A 23,716-nucleotide genomic window follows, 5' to 3' on the forward strand; every position below is an offset into this window, starting at 1 on the left:
GGGGATAGCCAGACTTCTGCTGTATTGTTTCCCCTCCAGTTCTGCTTCTGGCAGTCGCAGGAATGGGGGGAATAGGGAAGTTGCAATTCAACATCTCCCATTTCCCACGGTGCGGAAACTGATGCATGAGGCCACCTGGCTGCTCCCCAAACTCTTCTGGCCGCTCCACTGAGAAACCACAACCTCTCCTTCTGCTGGCAGCCTCTGCCTGAACTCCCCAGCAGAGGGGAATTAGCCGTAGAACACGTTCTGTCCACCCCTGCCCCCTGCTTAACTGTACGGGAGAGGTGGGTGAGCAGCACGAACCTGGCTGCTGAGCATGGAGGCTGAGGAAGGAGTCTCTTGGGAGGCCTTTGAAGTCACCAGTAAATCTTTGAGTCAGTCCTTTCATCAGCAGCTGTGATGGAGCTCGGAGGCGGAGTGCCGCTTGTGGGAGACCCCCACTGATGTGGATAGCTCTGAGTCACAAAGGGTGGCAAGGGTAAGTTTCTTGCCATCAAAGGTAGCTCCTGCCCCTGTGCTGCAAGAGAGTTATTCAGCCGGTAGATGGGCCCACAGTCTCGGCATTTAGGTTCCTAAATCCTACTGGCATCAGTGAGAGTTAGGTGCCTAAATACCTTTGTGGATCTGGTCCAAGGGTGTTTTTCCCTTAAATAGGGTGTATGAGTCCCACTGTCACTTAAGTTCACAATGTTTTATCTTTCTCGACCCCCGCCATCCTTAAAGATCCCAAAGGGCTTTTCCGGAATCGCCTCATGCCCTGCTAAAATGCAGCTGTTTCCAGGCTGGGACGCAGCTGCTGCTTAGAACAGCACACAGCAAGGCACCAGGAGAGGGAGAGAAGAAGAATGCTGTATTCATTTGAAACTGCAAGCAGGCTCTAGACAGGCAGGAGTGTGGACTCTACCAAGGACATCAGTTAATGATGAGAGTGGTAGCTAGGATTTCTAGCACTATGTATTCTCAAAGCCCTTTACAAACCTAATCCTTGCAATGAGGGATAACAAGTCTCCATTTTACAGATGGTGAAATGAGTGGCCCAAGAGCTAGGACTGCAAGCCAGGGTTCCCTGCTCCCCGTCCTGTGCTCCATCCATTAGACCATGCTGCCTCTGGGTATAACTTCCCTCCATCCTTGTGACATGTGCCACCAGACCTTTAAAGCACACAAGTGATCATGGCTTGGGGCTTGTGTCACCTCTGAAAAGTGGCATCTGCTGCAACTTGGGGCATCTGGCCCAGTTCTTGAACCAGCCAGGCCTGTCTTTGCTTAGCCTGTGAGCTCTAGCCGCCAGAGGGGGGAATGGCTGCATGCTGCAGCTGGAGCCATGAAGTTTGAGCTGTTTGGCTTTCTTGACCCGATGAGTTCTGAGCTGCTCAGAATTGGAAGTGGCGGTGTGGATTCCAGTGGGTGTGCAGGAATCTAGCTGCCTGGCTAGGTCCTTGCGTTCTCATCAAGAACAGCATTTTGCATCCTTTCCTGAGTCACGGGCATGAGTTAAAGAGCCGTGCGGAACCTTTGGTCAGTCACAACAATACCGTGCAAATGCTTCTGTATCCTTCTCGCCATCTTTCTCTGGGCATGGCTAGGGGGGGAGAGAAAGAGCCACCCAAGGAAGCTACAGGTTGGAAGGTTTCATGTGGGGGTGATCCATAAGCCTGCTCCACAGTGACCACCAGCAGCAGAAGAACTTTTCCTTTTAACCCTCTCATTCCCGGTGGGATGGGGTGATTGACTGAGGATTCTGAAATGTGAGTCATCCCTGATCTCCTTGGGGCGGGGACTGTGTTTATGTTCTTTGTGCGTGCTGCACCTAGCGCAGTGGGATCCTGGTTCATGACTAGAGCTCCTACGATATACAGCTGATTATTAATTATAAGGATCTCTAATGACTGCAAGGCAGAAACTGCTCACGACCGCGAGAGTTCTGTAGGTCCCCTGAAAGAGGTAAAGGGTTGGGGAGGGGATCGTCCTGCCAAGAACAACTGAGCTTCTGACTGAGTGAAGGGAGAAGGGCTTTGGAGCTGATATTTAAGATTTCAGTAGTGCTGGGGTTCTTCATTTTCTTGAAGGGTCAATTATTCCATGCTGTGGGTGGAGATTTGCAACTCCTTTCTAGTCACAAGTTCTCCCCAGTTGTCAACCCGTTACCAGACTTCTGAAAGTTGGAAGCACTCATCCCAGTTTTTTCGTCTGGCATCTGTCCGTCCGCTCCGTGACTCAAGGCGGCTTGAATCCGGTTGGGCTAATTATCTCCTTGACAGCCCTCCCTTGCTGATCTGTATAGACATGCAGATGAGGCTGCAAAAGCTTCCGTAACCCTTCGAGTCCTGCTGCGGTGTGCAGCCAAGAGCAATCGCCTCAAAGATTTGCTTTGCTTTGGGTCTGGACTGGTCTTGTACTTGTCACAGACTCGGACCCTTGAACGTTGTCAGTGAGTCTGAGCCTATCACCGCTAACTTGTTACGTGAACTATGATAATGTCTAGTGTGCCTGATCAATTTTGGCGCCCTGCTCTGTTAGGCGCTGCACAGTCTAAAAAGAAAAGACAGACCAAGGGTGGGAGAAAGGAATTCTTATTTCCATTGAGACAGACCTGCGGCTCAGAGGCAGTTGCCCAGGCTCACTCAGGAAGTGTGTGGCATTTGCCAGTTGGGCTCCAAAAGGCCTGGATCACTTGGTGATTGCCTGTTCTGTTCATTCCCTCTGGGGCACCTGGCATTGGCCACTGTCAGAAGACAGGATATTGGGTTAGATGGACCTTTGGTCTGACCCAGGATGACCATTCTTATGTTCTTTCAAGCAAGATGGTGTCCCTCGCCTCTGTTTGCCAGAAGCTGGGAATGAGTGACAGGGCATGGGTCACTTGGTGATTCCCTGTTCTGGATACTGAGCTAGATGGACCTTTGGTCTGACCCAGAAAGGCCATTCTCATGTTCTGCAAATGTCCAGGGTCTGGTTTTGTGTTGCTCTTCTCCAAGGGTTTACACCAAACAATTAGGCAGCCTTTCACTCTTGATCAGAGGTAGTAGCCCTTTGCACTCCCTTTGGCCTGGCGTTACCGACATGTACCAAGTCTGGGACCTCAGCCGCCCATTTCTGCCATGTAATCTTGTTGAACTCAGCTGCATTCCTCGTAGGAGTAAGCATTTTCAGCCCTAGACAGTTCCCTGCTGCCAGAGAGGGCATGTGTCCAAGCCGTTCAGAACTGGCATTACAAGCTCAGTGATTTAACATGGCCAAATAGATGGGGCAAAAACTAGCCTCCTCTGAAACCCGCGCCTCTGCCCACTTCCATTAATTTGCATAAGTAATCGATGTCTTGTTAACAGCTCATTACTGACACTGGAAACGTGGTAAAAACTTCCATTCAACATTGGGGAATTTTTTACAGGCAAATTATACTGATGGTGAAGGGAGAAACTGACCAGGTTTAAAAGTACAGCTTGAAAAACCACTGCCTTGGAAACCCACCCTGTGCTGAGCACCCATGTTTAGACCTGCAAATAAAGCAATCAAGAGGTTAATTCCCCCCCCCCCCCCCGCTCCGCCTCTGATGAAATCTCCCTTTTGCAGGATTTAATTTCATCCGTGAATCTTATTTGTTCTCCTTTCTTCATTGCCACACAAGCGTTTTACCAGTTTTGTCTCTCCTCCTTCGTAAAGCCTTGCCTTAGAATGCCAGATTGCTCCTTTGGCTAGACTGTCCGTGAGAGAAATATATTCTTTCCTATTAACGAGAGGCGATTGCAGGCTTGAACCCCTCTACTGTATTTCTCTCTCCGCTGCTCTGAGCACCTAATCTCTTCCTTGGGCTAACTTGTGTGGGAAAAGATTTACCCTTTCAGGAAGAAAGGGCTTTGAGAGTATCAAAGACTTCAGAGTGAAGGGGTTGAAAGTTCATCATTTGATATCTATAACTAGCACACACAACCCTTTAAAGGAATGTTGTCAAGGTAGAAATAATTGCCAGACAACTAGTTATTGAGTTCCTTGGTGTTTCTTGTTTTGTTTTGCACTCAACTTGAGGTGCCTTTAAAGGGATCTGAATCTTTCTGAAGCACCCAGTAGGTTCTACACATTGGGATCCCTTTAAAGGTATCTGATGCTGGCTGCTTAAAATTGCTAGTCACTCCTAGGGTGACCAGATGTCCTGATTTTATAGGGACAGTCCTGATATTTGGTGCTTTTTTTTTTTAATATAGACTCCTATTACCCCCACCCCTGGTCCCAATTTTTCACACTTGCTGTTTGGTCACCCTAGTCACTCCTCTCCCTTCCCCAATCTCGGCCAATTTGTTTAAAGTGCAAATCTGTTTGGCCAAGTGGTGCACAAACAGCATCTGATCCCTCATCTGATCTCCCCCCTCCCTTGGTGTGTTGGCGTGAGATCTGCTCTCTCAAATGCCAGGAACAGGTGGCTTTTCATTGTGACTGTCTTTCCTGCCTGCTAGCCCAGTGAGCCAACCTAGCTCTGGGGCCTGGGTTCTCCTCCTGGTGCATCAGCAGCAGTTTGCAGAGCACAGTCATTCCACTTATGGCAGTGCAGCAGAAGAGCTGTGCCTCAGGCCCACTGAACCCATATCGCTAGTGACAATATGCGAGCAGGAAAGACATCTGGGAGACATCTTCAAAAGCACCCACATCATTGGGGAGAGGGATAGCTCAGTGGTTTGAGCATAGGCCTGCTAAACCCAGGGTTGTGAGTTCAGCCCTTGAGGGGGCCATTTAGGGATCTGGGGCAAAAAAATCTGTTTGGGGATTAGTCCTGCTTTGAGCAGGGGGTTGGACTACATGACCTTCTGAGGTCTCTTCCAACCCTGATAGTCTATGGACTTAGGCACTTCAATTGCTAAAGTATTTTTGAAAAGTTCACTCCCATCCCCCTCCGCTGGAGTCCAAGAGCCACTGTGAGTTTGCAGAGCTGGCAGCTTGGAGGAACGGGGCGACACGCCCCTCCAGATCATTTTTACTTGCAAACTGACCTACATTTGTAGACTTCAGGAACCCACCTTGCCACTGCCACTGAATTGCTTTTCAGAGTAGCTCTGCGCGTTGTGGGCCTAAACTTCCCCATCTCCTGCATCACATGCTGCCACTTACCCCCACAGCAAACTGAGTGTAAAGTGCTACCAGGGATATCGGAGTAAGGCTACATCTGCGCTCGCAACACTGCAGCTGACGGCAGGCATTTTCCATCTCTGTAGCAAATCCACCTCTCCGAGAGATGGGAACTGGGTCGACGGAAGGATTCTATCCCACTGTCGGGAGATGCAAACTCCAGCGTGAATCTGTCTCTGTGCCAAAGGCTGTTGGGATTAGAGAGAATCTCATTTAAAGCATTAAGGATAAAAAAAAAATTACTAATTTGTCAGCCCTTCCGGGAGCCAGCTGGATGCTATTTCTTTAGGCCTGGGTCTGTTTGCAGGTGCCGGAGCAGAAGGGGTACTCAAATGCCCTTGCCAAGGCAGCCCTGAATCTGCTGCTTACCAGCTTGCAAGAGCGGTTTGAGTTGCCAATGTGAAGCTAGCTATGAAATCTCATTGGCTGAGGCTGATGCATCGGAGGGATCTCCGCTGGCCTCTGCCTGCACAGCTGCTGAGGATCAGCCCTTTGCTCTCGCTTTCCTCCTGGCCTGGCTCTTGGCGTCTGCTTGGAACTCTAGGGAGTGAGTTTAGAGGGATCGCTGCAGGGGGACGTTGGTGTATGGGGCGAAGGAGGGCAGGTCAGTGGTGAGAGCATTAGTTTAGCCATTGGGCGCTAGCCTCATAAGATGCAGGGTTAATTCCCTGCTCTGCCACAGACTCTTTATATGACCTTGTCCAAGTCACTTAGTTCCTCTGTTGCCCATCTGCAAAATGGGATAATAGCTCTGCCTTCTCTCCTAGGGGATAAATACATGAAAGACTGTGAGGTGCTGAGCTACTGTGGTAATGGAGGGGGCCATATCAGGATCATAGTTAGCTAGATTCTTACCTGTCTGCTGAACTCAAGCAGGACCCAAATGAGCCTCGTCATCTTGGTTTCTTGAACTGCCGTGTTGAGGAAGAGGCAGCTGCTCTCTGCTCTGTTTTGACAGAATGGGCGCCTGAGCCAGATGCTGCTGCAGTCCTCAGCTGTGCAGACTCTGGGTACCCCCGTCCCATTGCTTAGATGACGCCTCGCCCCCTGGAGTGCTGCATAGGACTCTTCCTTAGTGGAGAATCTGGTCCTACCCCCACCGAGTCGCTCCCCCCAACTCGCAACTTACTGGGGGTTTGGTCTGCTTGCTGCTCCCTTGGCATCCCCGCAGGCCTGCACAAGATCGGCCTTAGCAGCTCCAGGCAGGATCAACCTCTCTGCCTCACCGCTAACATCTCCTGCAGCTGTCCTTTGCCTGCGTACACCCCCTGCAGAGGGGACCCATCCCCTCACTCTTCTGCCTGCTGAATCCCTCCCTCCATCCTTTTACTTGCTGACGTCCCTGGCTAATTTAGAATGCTGCTCAGCCCACAAACGCAAGTGCTGTTACCATGCCTATAGTGAAGATACTTCAAATCTAGGCTGTGATGTTATCAGCTAAAAATTACTGTACTTTTGCAGCAAGTGTGTGTGTGTGGAATAGAATGTGTCGCTCCAGAATAAAATGCAGTGGTATCTTCTTCCTTTTCTTATTTTTTTTAAACTATATTTGCTTAATTAAATCTCTCTGGATATTAGCAGCCCAGATCAGTGGAATGAACAAAAGCATCTGAATGCTTTCTGTGGTTTGAGCCTTTTGTGCTAATGCGTTTCATTGGGACAGATTCCCAGAGCCAAGTGGCTAGCAAAGATCTTTGCTTGGAGGAGCTGGGCGGCATATATAGGGTAAATAATGTGACCTTTGCCTCTCTTGTTTGCATAGGGACACAGGGATTGCCATTTTGGATCAGACCTATGGTCCAGCTAGTCCAATGTCCTGTCTCTGATGTTGGCCAGCACCAGATGCTTCATAGGAAGGTGCAAGAGACCCTCTCCTCTCCCAGTAGGCAGATGGGTAACTTGCCTTCCCTGAGGCTCCTCCCAATCCCCAGCAGAGATTTGGTTTAAACCCTGAAGCATGTGGTTTGACTCTGTTAGCACTAACCATTCTAACTGTGGATATTCTCGTTATCCACACAAACATCCAGTCCCTCTTTGAATTTTGCTAAATCCTTGGCCTTCGTGATGTCCTGTGGCAGTGAGTTCCACAGGCTAATTTCACAGAGTGAAAACTAATTTTTTCGTTTTTCCAGTGTGAACTGGGCACCTTTTAAGTTTTGTTGAATAAATTGCCTTGTTCTTTTGTGTACTTTTCTCATGTCCCCTCTGGCTGATGGTGATCTGGGCGCTGCTTGAACTGCAAAGAGACTGTGTCCCTTGGTATTTTCCTTGATGATGATCATGTCTCCTCTTATTCATTTCCTGCAAACCATCCCAGTTGTTTCATTCTCTCTTCCTATGAGAGTTTTCCTAGGATCCTCCGGGTGGATGTGAGTTTCACAGTTGGCTCAAGACTGGTCCCAAGGAGGATTGTGGGGGGCTGATAGCACAGAGGTAGCTTGTACACAAAGCTGGGATGAGGCATGGGAACCCAATGGCTGGACAATGTGCTTCTAGTGCTGACTGAAGCTACCCCGGGTGGCTGGCAGCTGGAATGTAGCAGCACTGCTGGCAAGGGATGGGAAGCCGATTCTGAGCCTGGTTAATTGATGTAACACCGCTGATTTAGACAGTGCTACTTAGGATTTATGTTAACCTGCTTGAGCTCTGAATCTGGCCCACGCATTCTTACTCTGGATTGACACCACCTAGCTGTTTGGGGTCTGAACCTGGCTGTCTGACTCTTGCATTGCTCGCAGATGGGGTGGATGGACGGTTTAATCAGCGGTGGTTTATAGCTCTGCGTGTAAAACAAGGAGTACTGCAGAAACGAATTGTGGCCCTGGAGATTGGCTTCCGACCCACCCAACTGCCCTGCTGCAGCTGCGGTGACAGGGGTCACACACGGTCAGATGTTGGGATGATGCCTTTCTGTGCAGTGTCCCCTGCTGGCTGCCTTCAAAGATGGGCCCCCACCCTAGATAGGCCATTTCTTCAGCTGTGGCAGGACAGTTAATCAGTATCTCTGACCTCTGGATATAGATTAAGCTTAATATAAGCGGCTCTGTTCAGACCTCTGCCTACAGAGAACCATTTGCCTTGGCTGAGATGGAGGCAAAGATGGAGAGCATGGTCTCATGCCCCGGATACTAATATGGCGGGGTGGGAGAGTGCTGCCCCCACCAAGTGTTTGTCCTGTGGGGCTGGGTTGTGCTGTCAGGAGCCTCTCTGCCTGGGCTTGGTGCTGCATTGTTATGCCATGTCATTGTGAATTGATGCAAGTTGCACAACGCTGGTTGTGCAATGTTACAACACCCAAAATAATAATAACCATAGACAGCTTTCGCTCACAGATATCCCAAGCACTTTATGGGTGTTCACCCCACAGGCCTTGCAACCATGTGTCAGTATAGGCACAGACCGGGGGTGAGGGGGAGTGATTTGAGCAAGGGTCACCCACCAAGTCAGTGGCAGAGCTGGGAATATGACCAGGAATCCTGGCTCCCTTCCTCCTGCTCTACCCACTGTCACACGCTGCTTTTTGGTGAACTGTGTGTGACACACCTTTGGATTCTGGGATCGAGGCTGAGCTGACTGCAGTGCTATGGAGGAATTCCCTCTGCTTCCAAAACACAGGCCTGCTGCTGTCCTTGGTCCATCCGTGAGATGCTGTCTGCTACAGGGGAATGTGTTCAGTGACTGGCCCACTGTTTGAAGAACCAGTAATGAGATAGCACCTCTGTCTTGCTTCCCTTACCCTCTCAGGGGGGAGATGCAGCAATTCTCTGCCCCGACAGTGCTACAGGGGACAAGAACACTGAATGCAAGGGCAACTACTGGGGAGTTTCAGGGAGCTGAGTGTACTGGCCCCAGCTGGGTGCTATGCTGTGGGAAACCTTGCTGGTAGAGGAAGGCTGTGTGTAGTTAGGGTGCCCAGCTGTCAGTTGGAAGACCTGGGTTCTAGCCCCGGTTCTGCAGCCAATCTAGGGCAAGTCACTTCCTCTGTCTGTGGCTCTGTGAAAAGCGTGATCAGAGTGGAGGGCTTGAGAAAGGTGCCACGGGGTCTGTAATGAGCCTGCCGGGGCATCCCCATGTTAGCCTGTGGCCGTCACAGGGCTCTCCGCGAGCACAGCCCCTCCTGCAGCCAGCATCAGGCTGTGATACAGAGGGAAGAATACCTCCTGCTGAATCCCACCCTGCCACCTGCTGCACCTGGCTACTCCCGGGAAAGTTTCTCCATCCAAGCGCTGATCCTGTTGGACATAATTGAGCCCAGCCAGAGGAGGGATATGGCCATGTGAGAGGCTGGATGCTGTGAGAGAGAATGCTGAGTTGCCACTCGAGCATATGGGGCAAAGGGGTTTAAAAGTTAAACATTTGTAGCTAGCCCTCTTGCTTATGATGAGCCAAGGCGGTCCCTTGGATCCGGCCTACCCAGAACTTTGGGGGAAGTTCTGCTCATGGTCCACGCTATCTACATGAGTGCAGCCACTCAAGCGCTATATATGTCCCTCTGTCCCTTCATGTGTTCATGACCCTGGACCTCCAAGGAGCAACCAGTCTTGCATGCCACATAGGGCAGGCTTGCTGGTGCTGAGCGCGAGTGGTACCTGCAGCCCTGCCCAGGTACAATAGGCTGAAACATTTGCCTGCTTTGCAGAAGCCCTGTGTTCTTTCAGATAGGGTAAAGCTTGTGCCAGCTGTAATGGAGCTTTAGGAGCTGAAGAGGGGACGTTAGTCAACGCATGCTCTTTCTTTGCCTCTCATTCCAAAGGGAGAGAGGGCTTTTCAGCTGCGGGCATATTGTGAACCGTTGCTAGAGAAAGGGAATAGCTTTCTGTTTGTGATGTCATTATTGATGGGGGGGGAAGGGTGAAGCTCTGCCCCCAAGATACAGTGCCCACTGATCCATTCACTTCCATCCATTTTCACTGTTATTGCCCTACAGCCTTTCTCATTCTAATGAGAGCCTCCAGAGAGGCTAGTTAATGGTAAACTCCCTGGTCAGCACTCAGATCCCTTGGGAACACAGAGGGCCATGAAGCTGGCCAAGGAGGAACCTAAGGATTGCCACAGTGGCTCAGACCTGTGTTCACCTGTTACTGGTGTCTTGTTTCTGACAGGGGCCAGCACCAGCTGCTTCAGAGAAAGGTGCAAGAGATCCTGCACCAGGCACTGAAGGGATAGCCTGCCTGTAGGGAAGGTTCTTCCTGACCCCTAGTAGTTAGAACTTGGTTTATGCCCTGAGGCATGGGGGTTTATAGCCCTTCCAGATTAGTTGGTTCTGTTTAATCCATGCTGTTGTAACTGAGGATGCTCTTGTCATCCATATAAATGCCCAATCCTTTTAAGGACCCTGTTAAGCTCTTGCCCTCCGTAAGCTCATGTGGCATTGAGTTCCACAGGTGTACTAGGCAGTGTTTACATGGATCCTGGTCCTTTTAAAATGAATGGGTTTTCAGTGCACGTGGCTCAATGGAGGGGTAGATTTTCCATCCAAGCAAGAACTGCTTATCCTTTAGTCTGATCAGTTCTGACCTGGGAGGGGCAGAGATCTTTGCTCTTGGCTTACATTCAGGCACTCAGTGCAGGCAGAGGGGGAAATGCAGTTTGGAGAGTCTTGAAACATGCATGGCCTTCCCCTGTAATAAAGGCAAGGGCTAACCTTCTTGGGGTGAGACCAAATCATCAGTGGTTAGCGACAAGCCTTCGGTACCAACACCCCCGAAATTTTGGCAAAGCAGGGGTATGACAGATTCCAGATCTGAATTTCACAGCATTCTCCTAACCCTGTAATAGACTGTTCTGAACCCCTTAGATCCTCATGCCGTCAAATGTAGAGGCACTTGCAATCCAGATTTTGCTCCATGTCTTCGGGGTCCTCTTATGTTGTAGGGTCTCTCGGGTGCACTGTGTCATGCAAAGCAAAGTGGCCGCTAGCAGATATGTGATATTGTTTAAATTACCATAGTACTTAGGAGTCGCAGTTATGGACCAGAGCCCCAGTGTTCCAGGTGCTGTACAAACACACCCCCTCTAACTATAATAGATTTGCCTCTATAGATGTGCAGACTCACTCCTGCAGCGCCTGCTGCTGGTCTCTCAGGGAATGAGCTCATTCCAGCTCCGGAGTGCTCTCTGCAGGCCAGTGATCCACCTGTCCTCTGGCCCCCGTGTCCCTCCCTGGACCTGGTGCCCTTTTACATGGGGTGCTGCCCTCTGGCAGTAACCCCTCAGTCTTAGGGTCTCCCTTCACTGGGGAACCCCCACTCACTATTCTCACCTCATCTCAATATACGGCTACTGCCAGTCATTGTCTAGCCCTGGGGCAGACTGCAGTATCAGCAACTCATCACTGGCAAGGAGGGTTTGGACCTGCTGCCCAGGCCTACCCCTGGGCTGCCCTCTGCAACCCTCAGTACCTTTTAGCCCAATGCTGGACAGCAGCCTGGGGCTTTCCAGATTGGAGTGCCCCAGCTCCTCTGCCCTTTCCCCAGCCCTGCTCCACTCAGGTACCCTATGTCTAGCTCCCTGCAGCCAAGCCCATCTCCCTCTACAGGCAGAGGGAAACTCACTGTCTGCGGCTGGCTTCTCTGCCTTTACAGGGCCAGCTGAGTCTGTTTGGGGCGTGGCCCCAACTGCAATCACTTCCCCCAATCAGCCCAGCCTAAAAGCTGCTTTCTCCAGCCACAGCCCCATCCCCGGGCTGTTTTTACCCCTTCAGGGTGGGAGCGGGCTTCCGCCCGCCCAGTTCCCAGAAACCCAATAGATACAGCCTCCCATTTGGTTCAATTGGAATTGCAACTGCATGTGCAAAAGATACATATAAGCTTGTGTTCTGTTGACTGCAGATGGTATTGCTGCAGAGTTCAACCTGAAACCAATTCCTTCAGCTCTATCAAGGACGATACAAGCCTGGGCAAATATTATGAGTCTGGGCATGTTGTTTTTGCCTATGCATTTTTTTTAATACAATGCAATGTATTTAACATCTGTTGTTTATACAGAACCACCAGTGCACAGAATTACTTAGGCACAGTGGGTAGGAACAATACAGCATTCTCTGAATCGGGCATTACGTTGATGCATGCAAATGCACGCAAAATAGCTGCTGTCCGGGTGCTCCTAGGAAGTTCCCACTGCAGCCTTCTGCCTGGATGTGGGCCCAGAACCAATCCCCCTGACCCAAACACCCACAGACCTTGCATCTAGATCTGAGCTGGTAATAGTCGGCCTCCATGCCTATAACACGTGGAACTAGCACCCAGGATCCGGACTTCCCAGTGCTTTGAGGAAGATCTGCAGTCACCCTTGTAAGCTCAATGCCCTCTCTTGTTTGGAGACCTGCTGTGGTTAGCGTGGTGGTTGGGTCTGTGTCCCCAGCATGGTTGACTCAGCCTGTCTGCTTCTGCTCCGCCCGCCAAAGCTCTGAGCCGAATGCTGCAGAAATGGCAGCTTTTCATGAAAACACTTTGACTTCCCATGTGGTTTTGATCTCCATGCATAAACCCTTCTCAGGTTCCTGGCCAGCGCTGGGCTGACATCTGTGTCAGTAGTGGCACCTAAAAAGTTTTGTGTGGCTTTTGAGGGTTTGAGTGATGAAACTTTCACCAAGCCCTTGCCTGAATTCAATCCTTGTGCGTGTCCGGAGGTGTGAGACTAATAACGCTCCGCGCTTATTGCCTCTTTTGGTCTGAACTGTTCCAAGAACTTTACAAAGGTGAGTCAATATTACAGACGAGGAGACTGAGGCACAGGGAGAGGAGATGACTTGTGCAGCAAATCCAATGGCTGAGCTGAGGGAGGAACTCAGATCCTAGGACTCGTATGCTGGGGCAGCGAACAGTGCTCCGTGTAGGGTGAAATGTATCTTAGTGTGCCCCTTCTGGAGATGAGTGGCTCTTCCATCGTGTTACCAAATCTGCTCAGTTTCAAGCTGACTTGTATTATGGTCGTTTCATAACCAAAATCAGGGCCCTGTTGCGCTGGACACGGCAGAGATCCTGGGTAGGAGACTGTTCTGCCTGGAAGAGGCTGCACTCTAAAAGACAAAACAGACAAAAGGTGGGGGAAAGGAGGTGTCCTTGTCCACATTTTACAGGTGGGGACCTGAAATCCAGAGAGATTAAGGGCTTGTCTGCAGCAGTGCCACTGTAGTGCTTAGTCAGGGGCGGCTCCAGGCACCAGCACGCCAAGCGCGTGCTTGGGGCGGCAAGCCACGGGGGGCGCTCTGCTGGTCGCCGTGAGGGCGGCAGGTAGGTTGCCTTTGGCGGCTTGCCTGCGGAGGGTCCGCTGGTCCCGCGGCTTCGGCGGACCTCCCGCAGGCGTGCCGCCGAATCCGCAGGACCAGGGACCTCCCGCAGGCAAGCCGCCGAGGGCAGCCTACCTGCAGTGCTTGGGGCGGCAAAATACCTAGAACCGCCCCTGTGCTTAGTGAGGAAGTTACCTTTACTGATGGGAGAGCTTTTCCCGTTGCTGTAGATACTCCACCTCCCTGAGAGGCAGAGGTCAGAGCACTGGGGCCACGTGTGTATAAGTGTCGCTCAGCTACGGCGTTATTCCGAAAGAAGCTGGTAATGCAGACCAAGCCTAAGCGACTTGCCCAAGGAAGCTGAGCCTCTGGTGTCCTGATTCCCAGACCAGTGTCTTGGCTGCCAAGCTGGCCTCCCTCTCTGGGAAGGGTGATTTAAAGGCCCGCTCTGGGTGCCCTCACTTGTAGGAATCTGTTGTGCAGGCGTTGGCTGGATGGGTTGCGTGCACTGTGGGGAGTGACTCTGGTGATAGGAGCTGGTGGCTGACTAAAACGAACCCTGTGGGAGAGGGTGGTTTGGGGGACTCCTTTTCCCCAGGGCCCTATGCATGTTAGGACACAGTCTCTTGGGGGGCCGGTGAAGCAGAGCCCCAGTCGCCACAAAATTCAGTGGAACTAAAAACACCCGTGCTGGCTCAGTGCCCTTTTCTGTTCTTCATGTGACTGGGCATGAGCCGGAACTGTGTGGTGCCCAGGCCAGCTGATCTCTCGCCCATGCTCTGATGGCTTCATGCTGCTGCAGTGTCTTACTTACATGGGGTCTTTTATCTTTGGCTTCTCGAAGCCCTTTACTAGGCCCACGATTAATATCTCTGACCTTCCTTTGTGTGAGTCTTGGGACGACCTTAGTCTGTTCAAAGACATCTGCAGCTTAAATCTGAGCCTAGGGTTGCTGTCTGTAGTAGTAAATTGTCGACAGTGAGTGCTGTCTCCCCCTTTGCTCGAGGCATGGTAGACAGGGAGTGGCTCTGAAGGAGGAGGGGTTAGTAGACCCACTTCCCTCCCAAACTCTTGAGTTGTATCCGCAGCTCGGGGAGAGAAGTGTATCTACCAGTTAGAGCAGGGGGCTAGGATGCAGCAGTCCTGGATTCTACTCCTGGAATGGAAGAAGTACTAGGGCAGGGGTCGGCAACCTTTCAGAAGTGGTGCGCCGAGTCTTCATTTATTCACTTGAATTTAAGATTTTGCATGCCAGTAATACATTTTAACGTTTTTAGAAGGTCTCTTTTTATAAGTCTATTATATATTACCAAACTAGTGTTGTATGTAAAGTAAATAAGGTTTTTAAAATGTTTAAGAAGCTTCATTTAAAATTAAATTAAAATGCAGAGCCCCCGGACCGGTGACCAGAACTGGGGCAGTGTGAGTGCCACTGAAAATCAGCTCAGGTTTGCCTACCCCTGTACTAGGGTGTTATAGTGGAAGAGGGGACACAGAGTCAGGACTTCGGGGTTCTGTCCCTCCCGCTCTAACCACTGGAACCCCTCCCATCCCAAAGCTGAGAATAGTACCTAGGAGTCCTAACTCTCAGCTGCCCTATGCTAAACCCCAGAAAACGCTCTTGATAACCAGCTCTCTGGAGTGCAGGGAACAGATAATACCCTGTTGAAGGCTGACATTTCTAATGTAAAGGGCCCTTCATCCTAAACTCTCAGCTTGTCATCAGACTTCACAAGACTACAGGGATGGCGTCAGTTACCAGCAAAATGTAGCCACCCACTTACTGGGGCAGCGCGGTCTAGCATTTAGAGCAGATGACTGGTTCAGGACTCCTGGATTCTACTCCTGACTCTGGAGTGGTATCTGGTGATTAGCATAAGGGGGACTGGGAGTTAGGTCTCCTGGTTTCTGTTCCTAGTTATGCCACTCACCTTCCTACTCAGGCAAAGTCACTTCTCTATGCGTCAGTTTTCCTCATCTGTTGGGTCTGTTGTAAAGCGAAGTGTTTATCAAGTGCTTTGAGACTGTTCGGTGGACTTATTCTCCTGGTTCGTTGCCTGCTATCATATTGGCCACGGGACAGAAGTGAAGACTAAAGTATCTACTTCATCCGTTTTCAACTTCCCAGCTCACCCAGGGAAAATCCCCTCTGTTCCAGAAACAGCTGCGCTTCTCTCCAGGCTCAGAACTACTCAGTGCCTCTGCTTCTTCCTCTGTTTGACTCGCTGTAAAATGATGATGTTCCAGAAACCTATCGTTTCTAATGGTAGCAGTGAAGGGAGAGGAGGATTTCCACAAACTGATGTTCACTGGTGTTGTTGGCATACTGTCTAATGGAGAAAATACAAGCCCAGGGTTATCAGCGAATGGCCTGCAGAGCCTTACAGTGCTCCTCAGACATTTGTAGATTAAGCCTGCAAGGGACCATTAGAGCATCTAGTCTGGCCGTCTAGATAACACAGGCCACACCTGGTTATCGCTGTACTGAGCCCAGTAACTTGTGCTTAGCTAAAGCAAACCCTCTAATAAGGCACCCAGGCTTAAGACGGAGAATCCACCACTTCCCTTGGTAGAGTGTTCCACTGTTAGAAATTGTGCCTTATTTCTAATTTGGTTGGCTTCCATTTCCAGCCACTGCTGCTTGTTTTGCCTTTCTCTTTTACATTAAAGAGCCCTTTAACACTTAGTATTTTTTTTGCCTACTGAGGTACTTATACACCGTAAGTCACCGCTTGATCATCTTCTTTATTAGCTAAACAGATTGGGCTCTCTGAGTCTCCCACTGTAGGGCATTTTCTCCAGTCATCAGATCATTTTTGTGGCTCTTCTCTGCACCCTCTCGAGTTTTCCAACTTCCTTTTGAAAATGTGGCCCCTGGAACTTTTCACAGTTTGCCAATATTGCTCAATGGTTTGAAGCCAGCCAGGGTGGCCGGCGGGAGGAATATGTTCCCAACAGAGGCCTGTGTGAAATGAATTTGATGGGTCAAGTTTCATCCAGAGTCCAAGGACTGAGTGAGAGCTGTGGACACTAAACTCCTTTTGTGATCTTGGGGTCAGAGGTGAGGCTTGTTGGCTGGCCAGGCTGCAAGAATCTTATGCACACACACTCCTGCACGACTGCCTGGGAGGTACCAGTTCTGTTGATATGCAAGGACGACTGAGTTTCCAGGACAGTTGATCTTGTAAATTTCATGAGCGCAAAATTCCTATCCAGTTACATTTGTTTTTGTTTTTTAAACCCTCTTCCCTTCTCATGCACCCATTAGCGCCATTCCAGGAACCTGCCAGCTCCGGAAATGTGCTATAAACACCCAACGCCTCGCTATCGTAGGTATCAGCCAGAGCTGTCAGCAAGGGGTCCCAGGGGTGGTTTCTGGAATTGGCCCCTTAGGCTATGTCTACAGTGCAATTAGACACCCATGGCAGGCCCAGGTCAGCTGACTCAGCTGAGGGGCTGTTTAATTGCCCTGTTGTCATTTGGGACTGGGGCGAACCCTCCCATCTCACAGGTCCTAGAGTCAGGGCTCTAGCCGGAACCTAATCATCTACACTGCATCAACCCTTTGGTGTCTCAGTTTCCACCAGCTGCTCCCCAGTTGCCAGCACTGGCGCTGCAGGTAGAAGGATACGCTGGGCCAAATTCACCTCCGGTCGCTCCAGTAACTTGAGTTCAAGCTCCGGTTTCTGGGTCCAAACGTCCTCACGATTCCGGGGTGGTTTTGGCCCCGTGTAGCGGTAAGTAGAGCCTCTAACACCCTCCAAAGTGGCCATGGTTGGAGTCCAGCTTGCGGAGACATAGCAGGGGTTCCCCCAGAATTGTGTTGGTGTCTACAAAGCAGGCAGTGATCAAGAGCTTTTATGAAGTCTCCATAGGCCTTTGTTGTTATCACAGTGGTGGTGGGGCCACAGGGATGCCATTTTCCAAGATGGCAGATGAGAGGATGAGACTGTTTTCCGCCAGGACATAGGGTGTGAGGGATTTAGCATCTCCCAGAAAGTGGCTGACAGCAGCTGAAAGAGGGAAATGGCCTGTCCAGCTGGAGGATGCACATCCCCTTAGCTTGCAAAGCTTCTGTGGAGCCCAGAGTGGGAATTAAAGTACAGTTGACATTTACCACCCTAGGGGTGAATTCCCGCCTCATCCCCAGGCCTCTGTGGGTCAGGGAAGGGTAAATGCACTTCCTTGAACCAGGGGGACCTGCTCTGAAAGTCCTGAAGGCCCAAGGCAGAGAGGGTCACTACAAGGAATGGAGGATACCAGAGGCTTAGCCACCCATTGCTTTGCATTTACAAGGGTCTTCAGGTAACCTGGTGTCAACTCCGAAGCATTAGCAGCGTTGGGTCATTAGCAGCTGTGACACTTAGCAAGCCTGCCTAGCCGGACTATAGACTTAAAGGTGCTAATGTGTCTGATCAGGGCGTAATGGTAATTAAACCCGGCTAATATTGTTTCTGTAACCTAGCAAAGAATATGAACTGTCCATAGCCACACGTGGGCTACAAGGCAGTGTACATGGAGACACTCTGGGGATGAAGTCATTGGGTGCAGAGATGATTCCCCCCACAGTCCCAGTGCAGTCTGCGTGATGCAATGGGTTTGTACAGGACTTGGGCTGCTTTTATTCTGCTTCCCTATAATCCAGGGGTCTGGATGGAATCTGAAGTCATTGGTATCCACAGCTGCCTAGGTGAGAGGCAGCATATCCTAGTGGGTAGGGCACTGGGCTGACAGTCGAGGTACAAATTCTGGCTCAGTCGCTGATTCATTGTGTGACCTTGGGCACGTCACTTCCCTCATTTGTGCCTCAGTTTCCCCCATCTTTACATTTTGAGTAATGATACTGACCCGCCTTCGAGGTCTATGGATGAAAAGCCTTGTGGGAGGACGACGTAGATACTCCATTTTTATTGTTTTTAATCATTTTGATGGACAATATCAATGTGTATTTTAAAGCATTTTTTTCTATTATCATGTCATATTTTCCCCATTGCTCAAAGTTTTGGGTTTTAAATATTTTTAACATTTTATTTTTATCTATTTAAACGTTCACGATTGTGGGAAATTACGGGACGGTGCAGGGTCAGACATGAATTATTTAATGACAGTTGAGATTGAGATTCAAAAAGTTAAAGCTTTATAATTGTCGAAACACAAACTGTCAACATCCCATGTCAGAATGTACAAAGCAAATAGTCTGAAATCAGACGGAGTCCTCGCCTTCCTTTGCATCTTTTGCACATTTTGATTGTTATCAATAGGAATATTTTGTCGTGGGTATATGTGTGCACGGGGAAATAGATGTTTACCAACATTTATTGATAACGATCAAGTCCTTCCAAGCCTAACTGAGTGTGGGGAGGAGGAGGAGAGATGAAGCAAAATTGTCCACAGTGCAAGCCCCTTTGTACAGCACCTAGCGCAGTGGGGTCTGAGTCCGTGACTAGGGCCTCTAGATGCCACGGTGATACAAATAAATAATAAAGTGTGGCTGGTTCAAAACAGGGTATTTAACGCAGAAGCTCCTGGCTCTCAGACATGCGATCAGTCCACTGGGCCACACTACTCCTTAGTGAGTTGCATTTCAAGCTCTTTTTGGGCATGAGAACCTGTCATTTTCATGTGTAAATTCCCAGCACTCTCTAAACCATATATTAAAACCTATTAATTAAAAAAAATTAATTAGGGAGCTCTGTGGATTAAAAAAGTGCTAGACAGAAGGGCCAAATATTACAGCATTTATATACCACACTGATGAGTCGGGTGCGAATGGCTAGATAACTGTTATTATCAAGTCTGCTGTAGATTGCAGATGAGTAAATCCAGAGTGACCCCGCTGGACTGGACGTTATCAAACAGGAATGAGGTCAGGATCAGGCCTTCTAAATTTTGTTCTTGGTTACCTAGAGCTGGATAGAGGGGTGCTATGTTGCCTAGTGGTTAGAGCACTGGACTGGGACTTGAGCAACCTGGGTTTTAATCGCAGCTTTACCCTGGCCTGCTTGTGACCTTGGACATTCACTGCCCCATGCCTCAGTTTCCCCACCTGTAAAACAGAGACCATGATACTGACCTCGGTTGTAAAGTGCTTTGAGATCTACTGATGGAATGTGCTATAGAAGAGCTGGGGATGATGATTATTATGCTGTTGTAAATCTGGAGTGTCTCTAGTGAAGTGGATAATGTTACACCAATATTAGTGAGGACAAAATCAGATCTTATAAACAAGGTCTCTGACACTGATGTCACTGGAGTCAGAATTTGGTTCATTGTTTTTCTGGGGCTCTTTAAACTACCTCTGGCTGTTGGGATGAGCACAGAAGGAGCTATGCTTTCCTACTGCTTCTCTGCTGCAGTGTAAATCCTGAGTAACTTCAGTGGAGTTAGCCAGGTGTAAAACTGATTTAAGCAGGTGCCCACCCTCGCTGAGCCAGATCCTCAGCTGGTTCAAATGAAGACAAGCTCTTTAGAAATCTGCGACAGCTGCCCGACTGTCTCTTGTAGCTGGCTCAGGCGAGGAGGGAGTGAGAGAGCTGCCTGGTGCTTCATGTGACCTGAAAGAAGTCGATACGGTCGAATCGCTAGCAGAAAAACCACATCCCTCTCTTCCTCCTCCTCTCCACACGCACGCGTGCGCGTACACACACACACACACACACACACACACACACACACACACACACACACACACACACACACACACACCGTGAAGCCTGCGAGGATTGGCTAACCCACCCCCTCGCTGAGGCGGGCAGGGGAGTGGGCATGCATATCACGTCCACAGTGTTTGTTTCTTGGGGGTGGGGGGGGAAGCGAGCCGGAGCTCAGTGGTATGATAATGACTCTAGCGTCTGGCAGAAAGGAAAAAAAGCCCCTGAATGCACCAGGGTGTCTGTAACCAAGCTTAAAGGAGAATGAAGCAAGATGGCTGCCTGGTAGTGGTGGATTCTCGCTGGAACTGACGAGGGCTGGGGGGGGGGGATTTTTGTGTGGGGGTGGGCGATCGTTGGCAAGCTGAGAGAGGAAAGAGAATTAAAAGCAGAACAAGGTAAATATAGGCTCTGCGTTGTGTTTTGTTTCAATGGCTTTAAATGTGAGAGTTGCCCTCCCCAGTCCAAGGGAATTTGATAGGGATTTTCAAATAGACAGTGTGTATTTAAATAACACACAACATGCCTCCCCCCTTTCTCCATGCAATTCCCTTGGTAGCAGGAGGTCTGTGGTAGCTGGTGTTGCCAGGATTGGCTTGGCCTGAACTGCATTTTATTCTGATTTTTTTTTTAATTCCTCTTGCAGGTGGAAATAAGGGACAATAAAGAAGGTGGGACGCAGGAGCAAGTGCTGGTGACAAAGGTACCTTTTTTTTTTCTTGCTTAAAGATCGAGGACAAAGCCTAGAAGGGAATCTGTGGTGGGGGGTGGAATTGGCCAAGCACTAGCGATAGTGAAGCATGTGTTGCGATATTTAAAAACCCAGGCGTCTCCAGCTTTACCCCTGCTGAATTGCAGATGCTTCTTCATCCAGGCATTTGCAGTTGTTATTTTAAGCTGTGATGTTTTTGCAGGGGTGGAAGGAATCACTGCTTTTCAGCATCTCCTCTCCTCTTGTGGTGCAGAAGCAAAAATAAATAAATATCACCACAATCTCCTCTTCACCCTTGTGTTTACAGGGGAGCGACAGCCTCTCCCCTCTCTCCCCTAGATCTTCTGAGTCCGGTGCAATTAACAAGAGAGACTAGACTGCCCCACTTTGAAGCAGGCATGACATCACGCTGATGTAACCATGATGACGGCACCTGTCATACCTCACTAGGGTGGACCCGGAGAGTCTGTCTGAGCTGCCGTGACCCAAAACCGCAACTTGGTTTCTCTGCGTCTGGGGAAAAACATCATTATGAAGTGGAGGGAGAAGGCAAGGTTTCTTAGGTTTTGTCGCTTGAGGTTTAAGGCCGGTTTCCACTCCGTGTTATGCTCATGTCAACCCGGCTGAAATCAATGGGGTTCCTCTAGATTTAGACCTAGTCCTGTACTCCGCTGCAGATCTGATGCCTGTGCCTTGGGAAAATTCCCAGGAGTAGCTCACCATGGGGGTTGCTATGGGGACAAAGTTTAGAGCGTGGCACTGCAGTTTGCCTCAACACTAATGCTCCAGGAATATGAGATGGGGAAGAGGGAGGCTAAGAAAAAAGGAAGAGGGAAGGTGAGCGAGCTGATTTCATTAGCGGTTTCAGGAGCGTTACCTTGCAGGGACTGAGGCTGGGTCTGCACTGGAAAATTAGATTGGTTTAACTTCATTGGTCAGGGGGGTGAAAAATCCACACCCCTGAGTGGCGTTGTTAAGCTGACCTACGGCCCCCTGTAGACTGTGCGAAATTTGACAGAATTCTTCCATCGACCTAGCTACCGCCTCTTGGGTAGGTGGGTTACTTATACTATCGGTAGAACCCTTGCTGTTGGCGTATATAGTGTTTACACTGAAGCATTACAGAGGCTCGACCAATGTGGTTCCGTTACTGTGTTTTCGCCAGTCTCTGATTTTTATTTTTATTTTAAAGTGTCCCAACTGATGGGGTTTCCATCATTCCTCTGGGGAGACCACTCCACAGATATTGCCGATAGGAAGGTTTCCTGATATTCAGTCTGTGCTTTAGAAATAACGGGCAATATCCTCCGCTGGTGTGAACCATTTTACCTGCATTAACATCGATGAAAGTACACTTTTGACACTAGCTAAGGGCCAGTCATTGCTTATTTTGTTCTCTGATTGCATTTCCCATTCCTAAGCTGTGTTGCACCCAGGAGCCAAGGGAGAGGAGCTGGATATGTATATCCTGGCTATTTCTAGGGCCACTTTCACCTTAGACTATGGTGTCTAAGGGCAAAGCAGCTCAAAAGAGGCGGTAAGGGGATACTGATTAAAGTTGGAGCTTCCAGCAGTGCTGGGCATGTTCCTAGCGTGCCCTATGTCTTGTGTTCTCACAATATAAAATATTGCCATTCGGAGCTTGTGGCCTTTGGTGCACTGGGGTAAGTGAGAGCCCACGGTGCCTAGCAGTGGGGAATCTGCCCACGGTTTGTTATATCAGCACAAGATCCAAGCCTGGCCCTCAGGCTCCTTGAGGTGAAGTGCTGAGCACTTACAATTCCGTGGTTGCTGCAGGTGCCCGGCGCCTTAGGAAATTAGGCCGGTGGTTATGGTAGCTTCCCTTATACCCGTTTGTAAATGACAACCATCTCTGTCCTGTGCTGAGAGGAAATGTAATGCTTGGAATTGCTACCGCTCCCGGTTGTGTAACTGGAGTGGTGCTTTGCAATTTTAAGCGAGGTTGTCCCCGGGGTCCCGATGGAGGGGATCCATGATCCATAATCTGCTTGCTGCTGTTAGCTGCGACCTAGCAAACAATGTGTCAGGTCCTCCTGCTTGATTCCCACTGGGCCTCATTCGGATCTTACATCGGTGGCTGTGCAGGCTTTGCGCCATTGACATCAGAGGGTGAGATTTTTTGTAATTCAAAAGCACCTAAGTGAGTTAGGAGCACACGTCCTATTGGGTTTTAGTGGGTTTTGTGCTTCTAACTCACTTTGGCTGGCTTTGAAAATCCCATCCAATGGTGTGAGTGAGTGCCAATGTCAATGGAGCTGTGCCAGTTTATGCTGGCTGAATGTCTGGCCCGTTGGATACATGCACATTTTGCAGGTTCAGCTTCCTGCCAACCAGGTGAGCCGGAGGTTGCATCAGGACTCTGCCAGGGAAGGTTCCAAATGGAGCAGCTGTTGTCATGCTAGCTTGGTAAACAAACAAGTCCTGACTGGAGTGCTAAGTCTTTGGTGGCACCTAATTAGCAGTGATGATGTTTGTTTGCTTTACCAATGTGGATCCTTTATCACAGGTAATTAGGGAAAGGTCAGGCCAGAGGGAGCGGTTTGCATTTAGAGTGGGGAGGATGGGGAACAAAAAAACCCTGGCCTGCTGCCTGACCTCTTCATTTCTTTTGTTTTTGGTGTGAAATACAACGCCAACGTAGGTACAAGAGGCAGATATTATAGCAGCAGGGTTGCAAAGGGTGGGAAGAAAGCAGGCAAATGAGATTTTTCCCTCCCCAAATTCAACCCCTTAACTTGCGTTAACCAGATGAAATTCACCCCTCCTCCCCGCCAAGTCAGCATCGATGGAGTTTTGGGGGTTGCAGAATGGAATCCATCCCAGCTGATGGGCACAGTGGCCAGATCCTTCCCGTTCCAGCTCCTGTGAAGGGCGCGGTGATGAAGGGCGCCCACGTCCCGTCCACCGCTCCCTCCCGTGTGCTGTGCTCTCCAGAGCTGTAACGAAGCCCCATTCTGCAACAGGGCACAGCCTCCCTTCTCA

The 23,716-nt window shown here is 49.8% G+C and overlaps 1 protein-coding gene and 1 long non-coding RNA gene across 2 annotated transcripts in view; one reads left to right on the forward strand and one right to left on the reverse strand.

The window, feature by feature from the left end:
• TET3 (tet methylcytosine dioxygenase 3) overlaps positions 1 to 23,716 on the forward strand; it is a 163,559-nt gene that overhangs the window by 13,770 nt on the left and 126,073 nt on the right. The window contains exon 2 of the mRNA XM_050939813.1: positions 20,648 to 20,704. Coding sequence (XP_050795770.1) covers positions 20,648 to 20,704 — 57 coding nt within the window. The remainder of the gene's footprint in view (positions 1 to 20,647; positions 20,705 to 23,716) is intronic.
• Positions 12,044 to 15,688, reverse strand: LOC127045032 (uncharacterized). The gene is made up of 2 exons (XR_007772600.1): positions 15,283 to 15,688; positions 12,044 to 13,141 (listed from the first exon to the last, which is right to left on the reverse strand). It is a non-coding gene; the product is annotated as an uncharacterized LOC127045032 (long non-coding RNA).

The sequence above is a fragment of the Gopherus flavomarginatus genome, chromosome 2 (assembly GCF_025201925.1).
Source record: "Gopherus flavomarginatus isolate rGopFla2 chromosome 2, rGopFla2.mat.asm, whole genome shotgun sequence".
NCBI lineage: Eukaryota > Metazoa > Chordata > Testudines > Testudinidae > Gopherus > Gopherus flavomarginatus.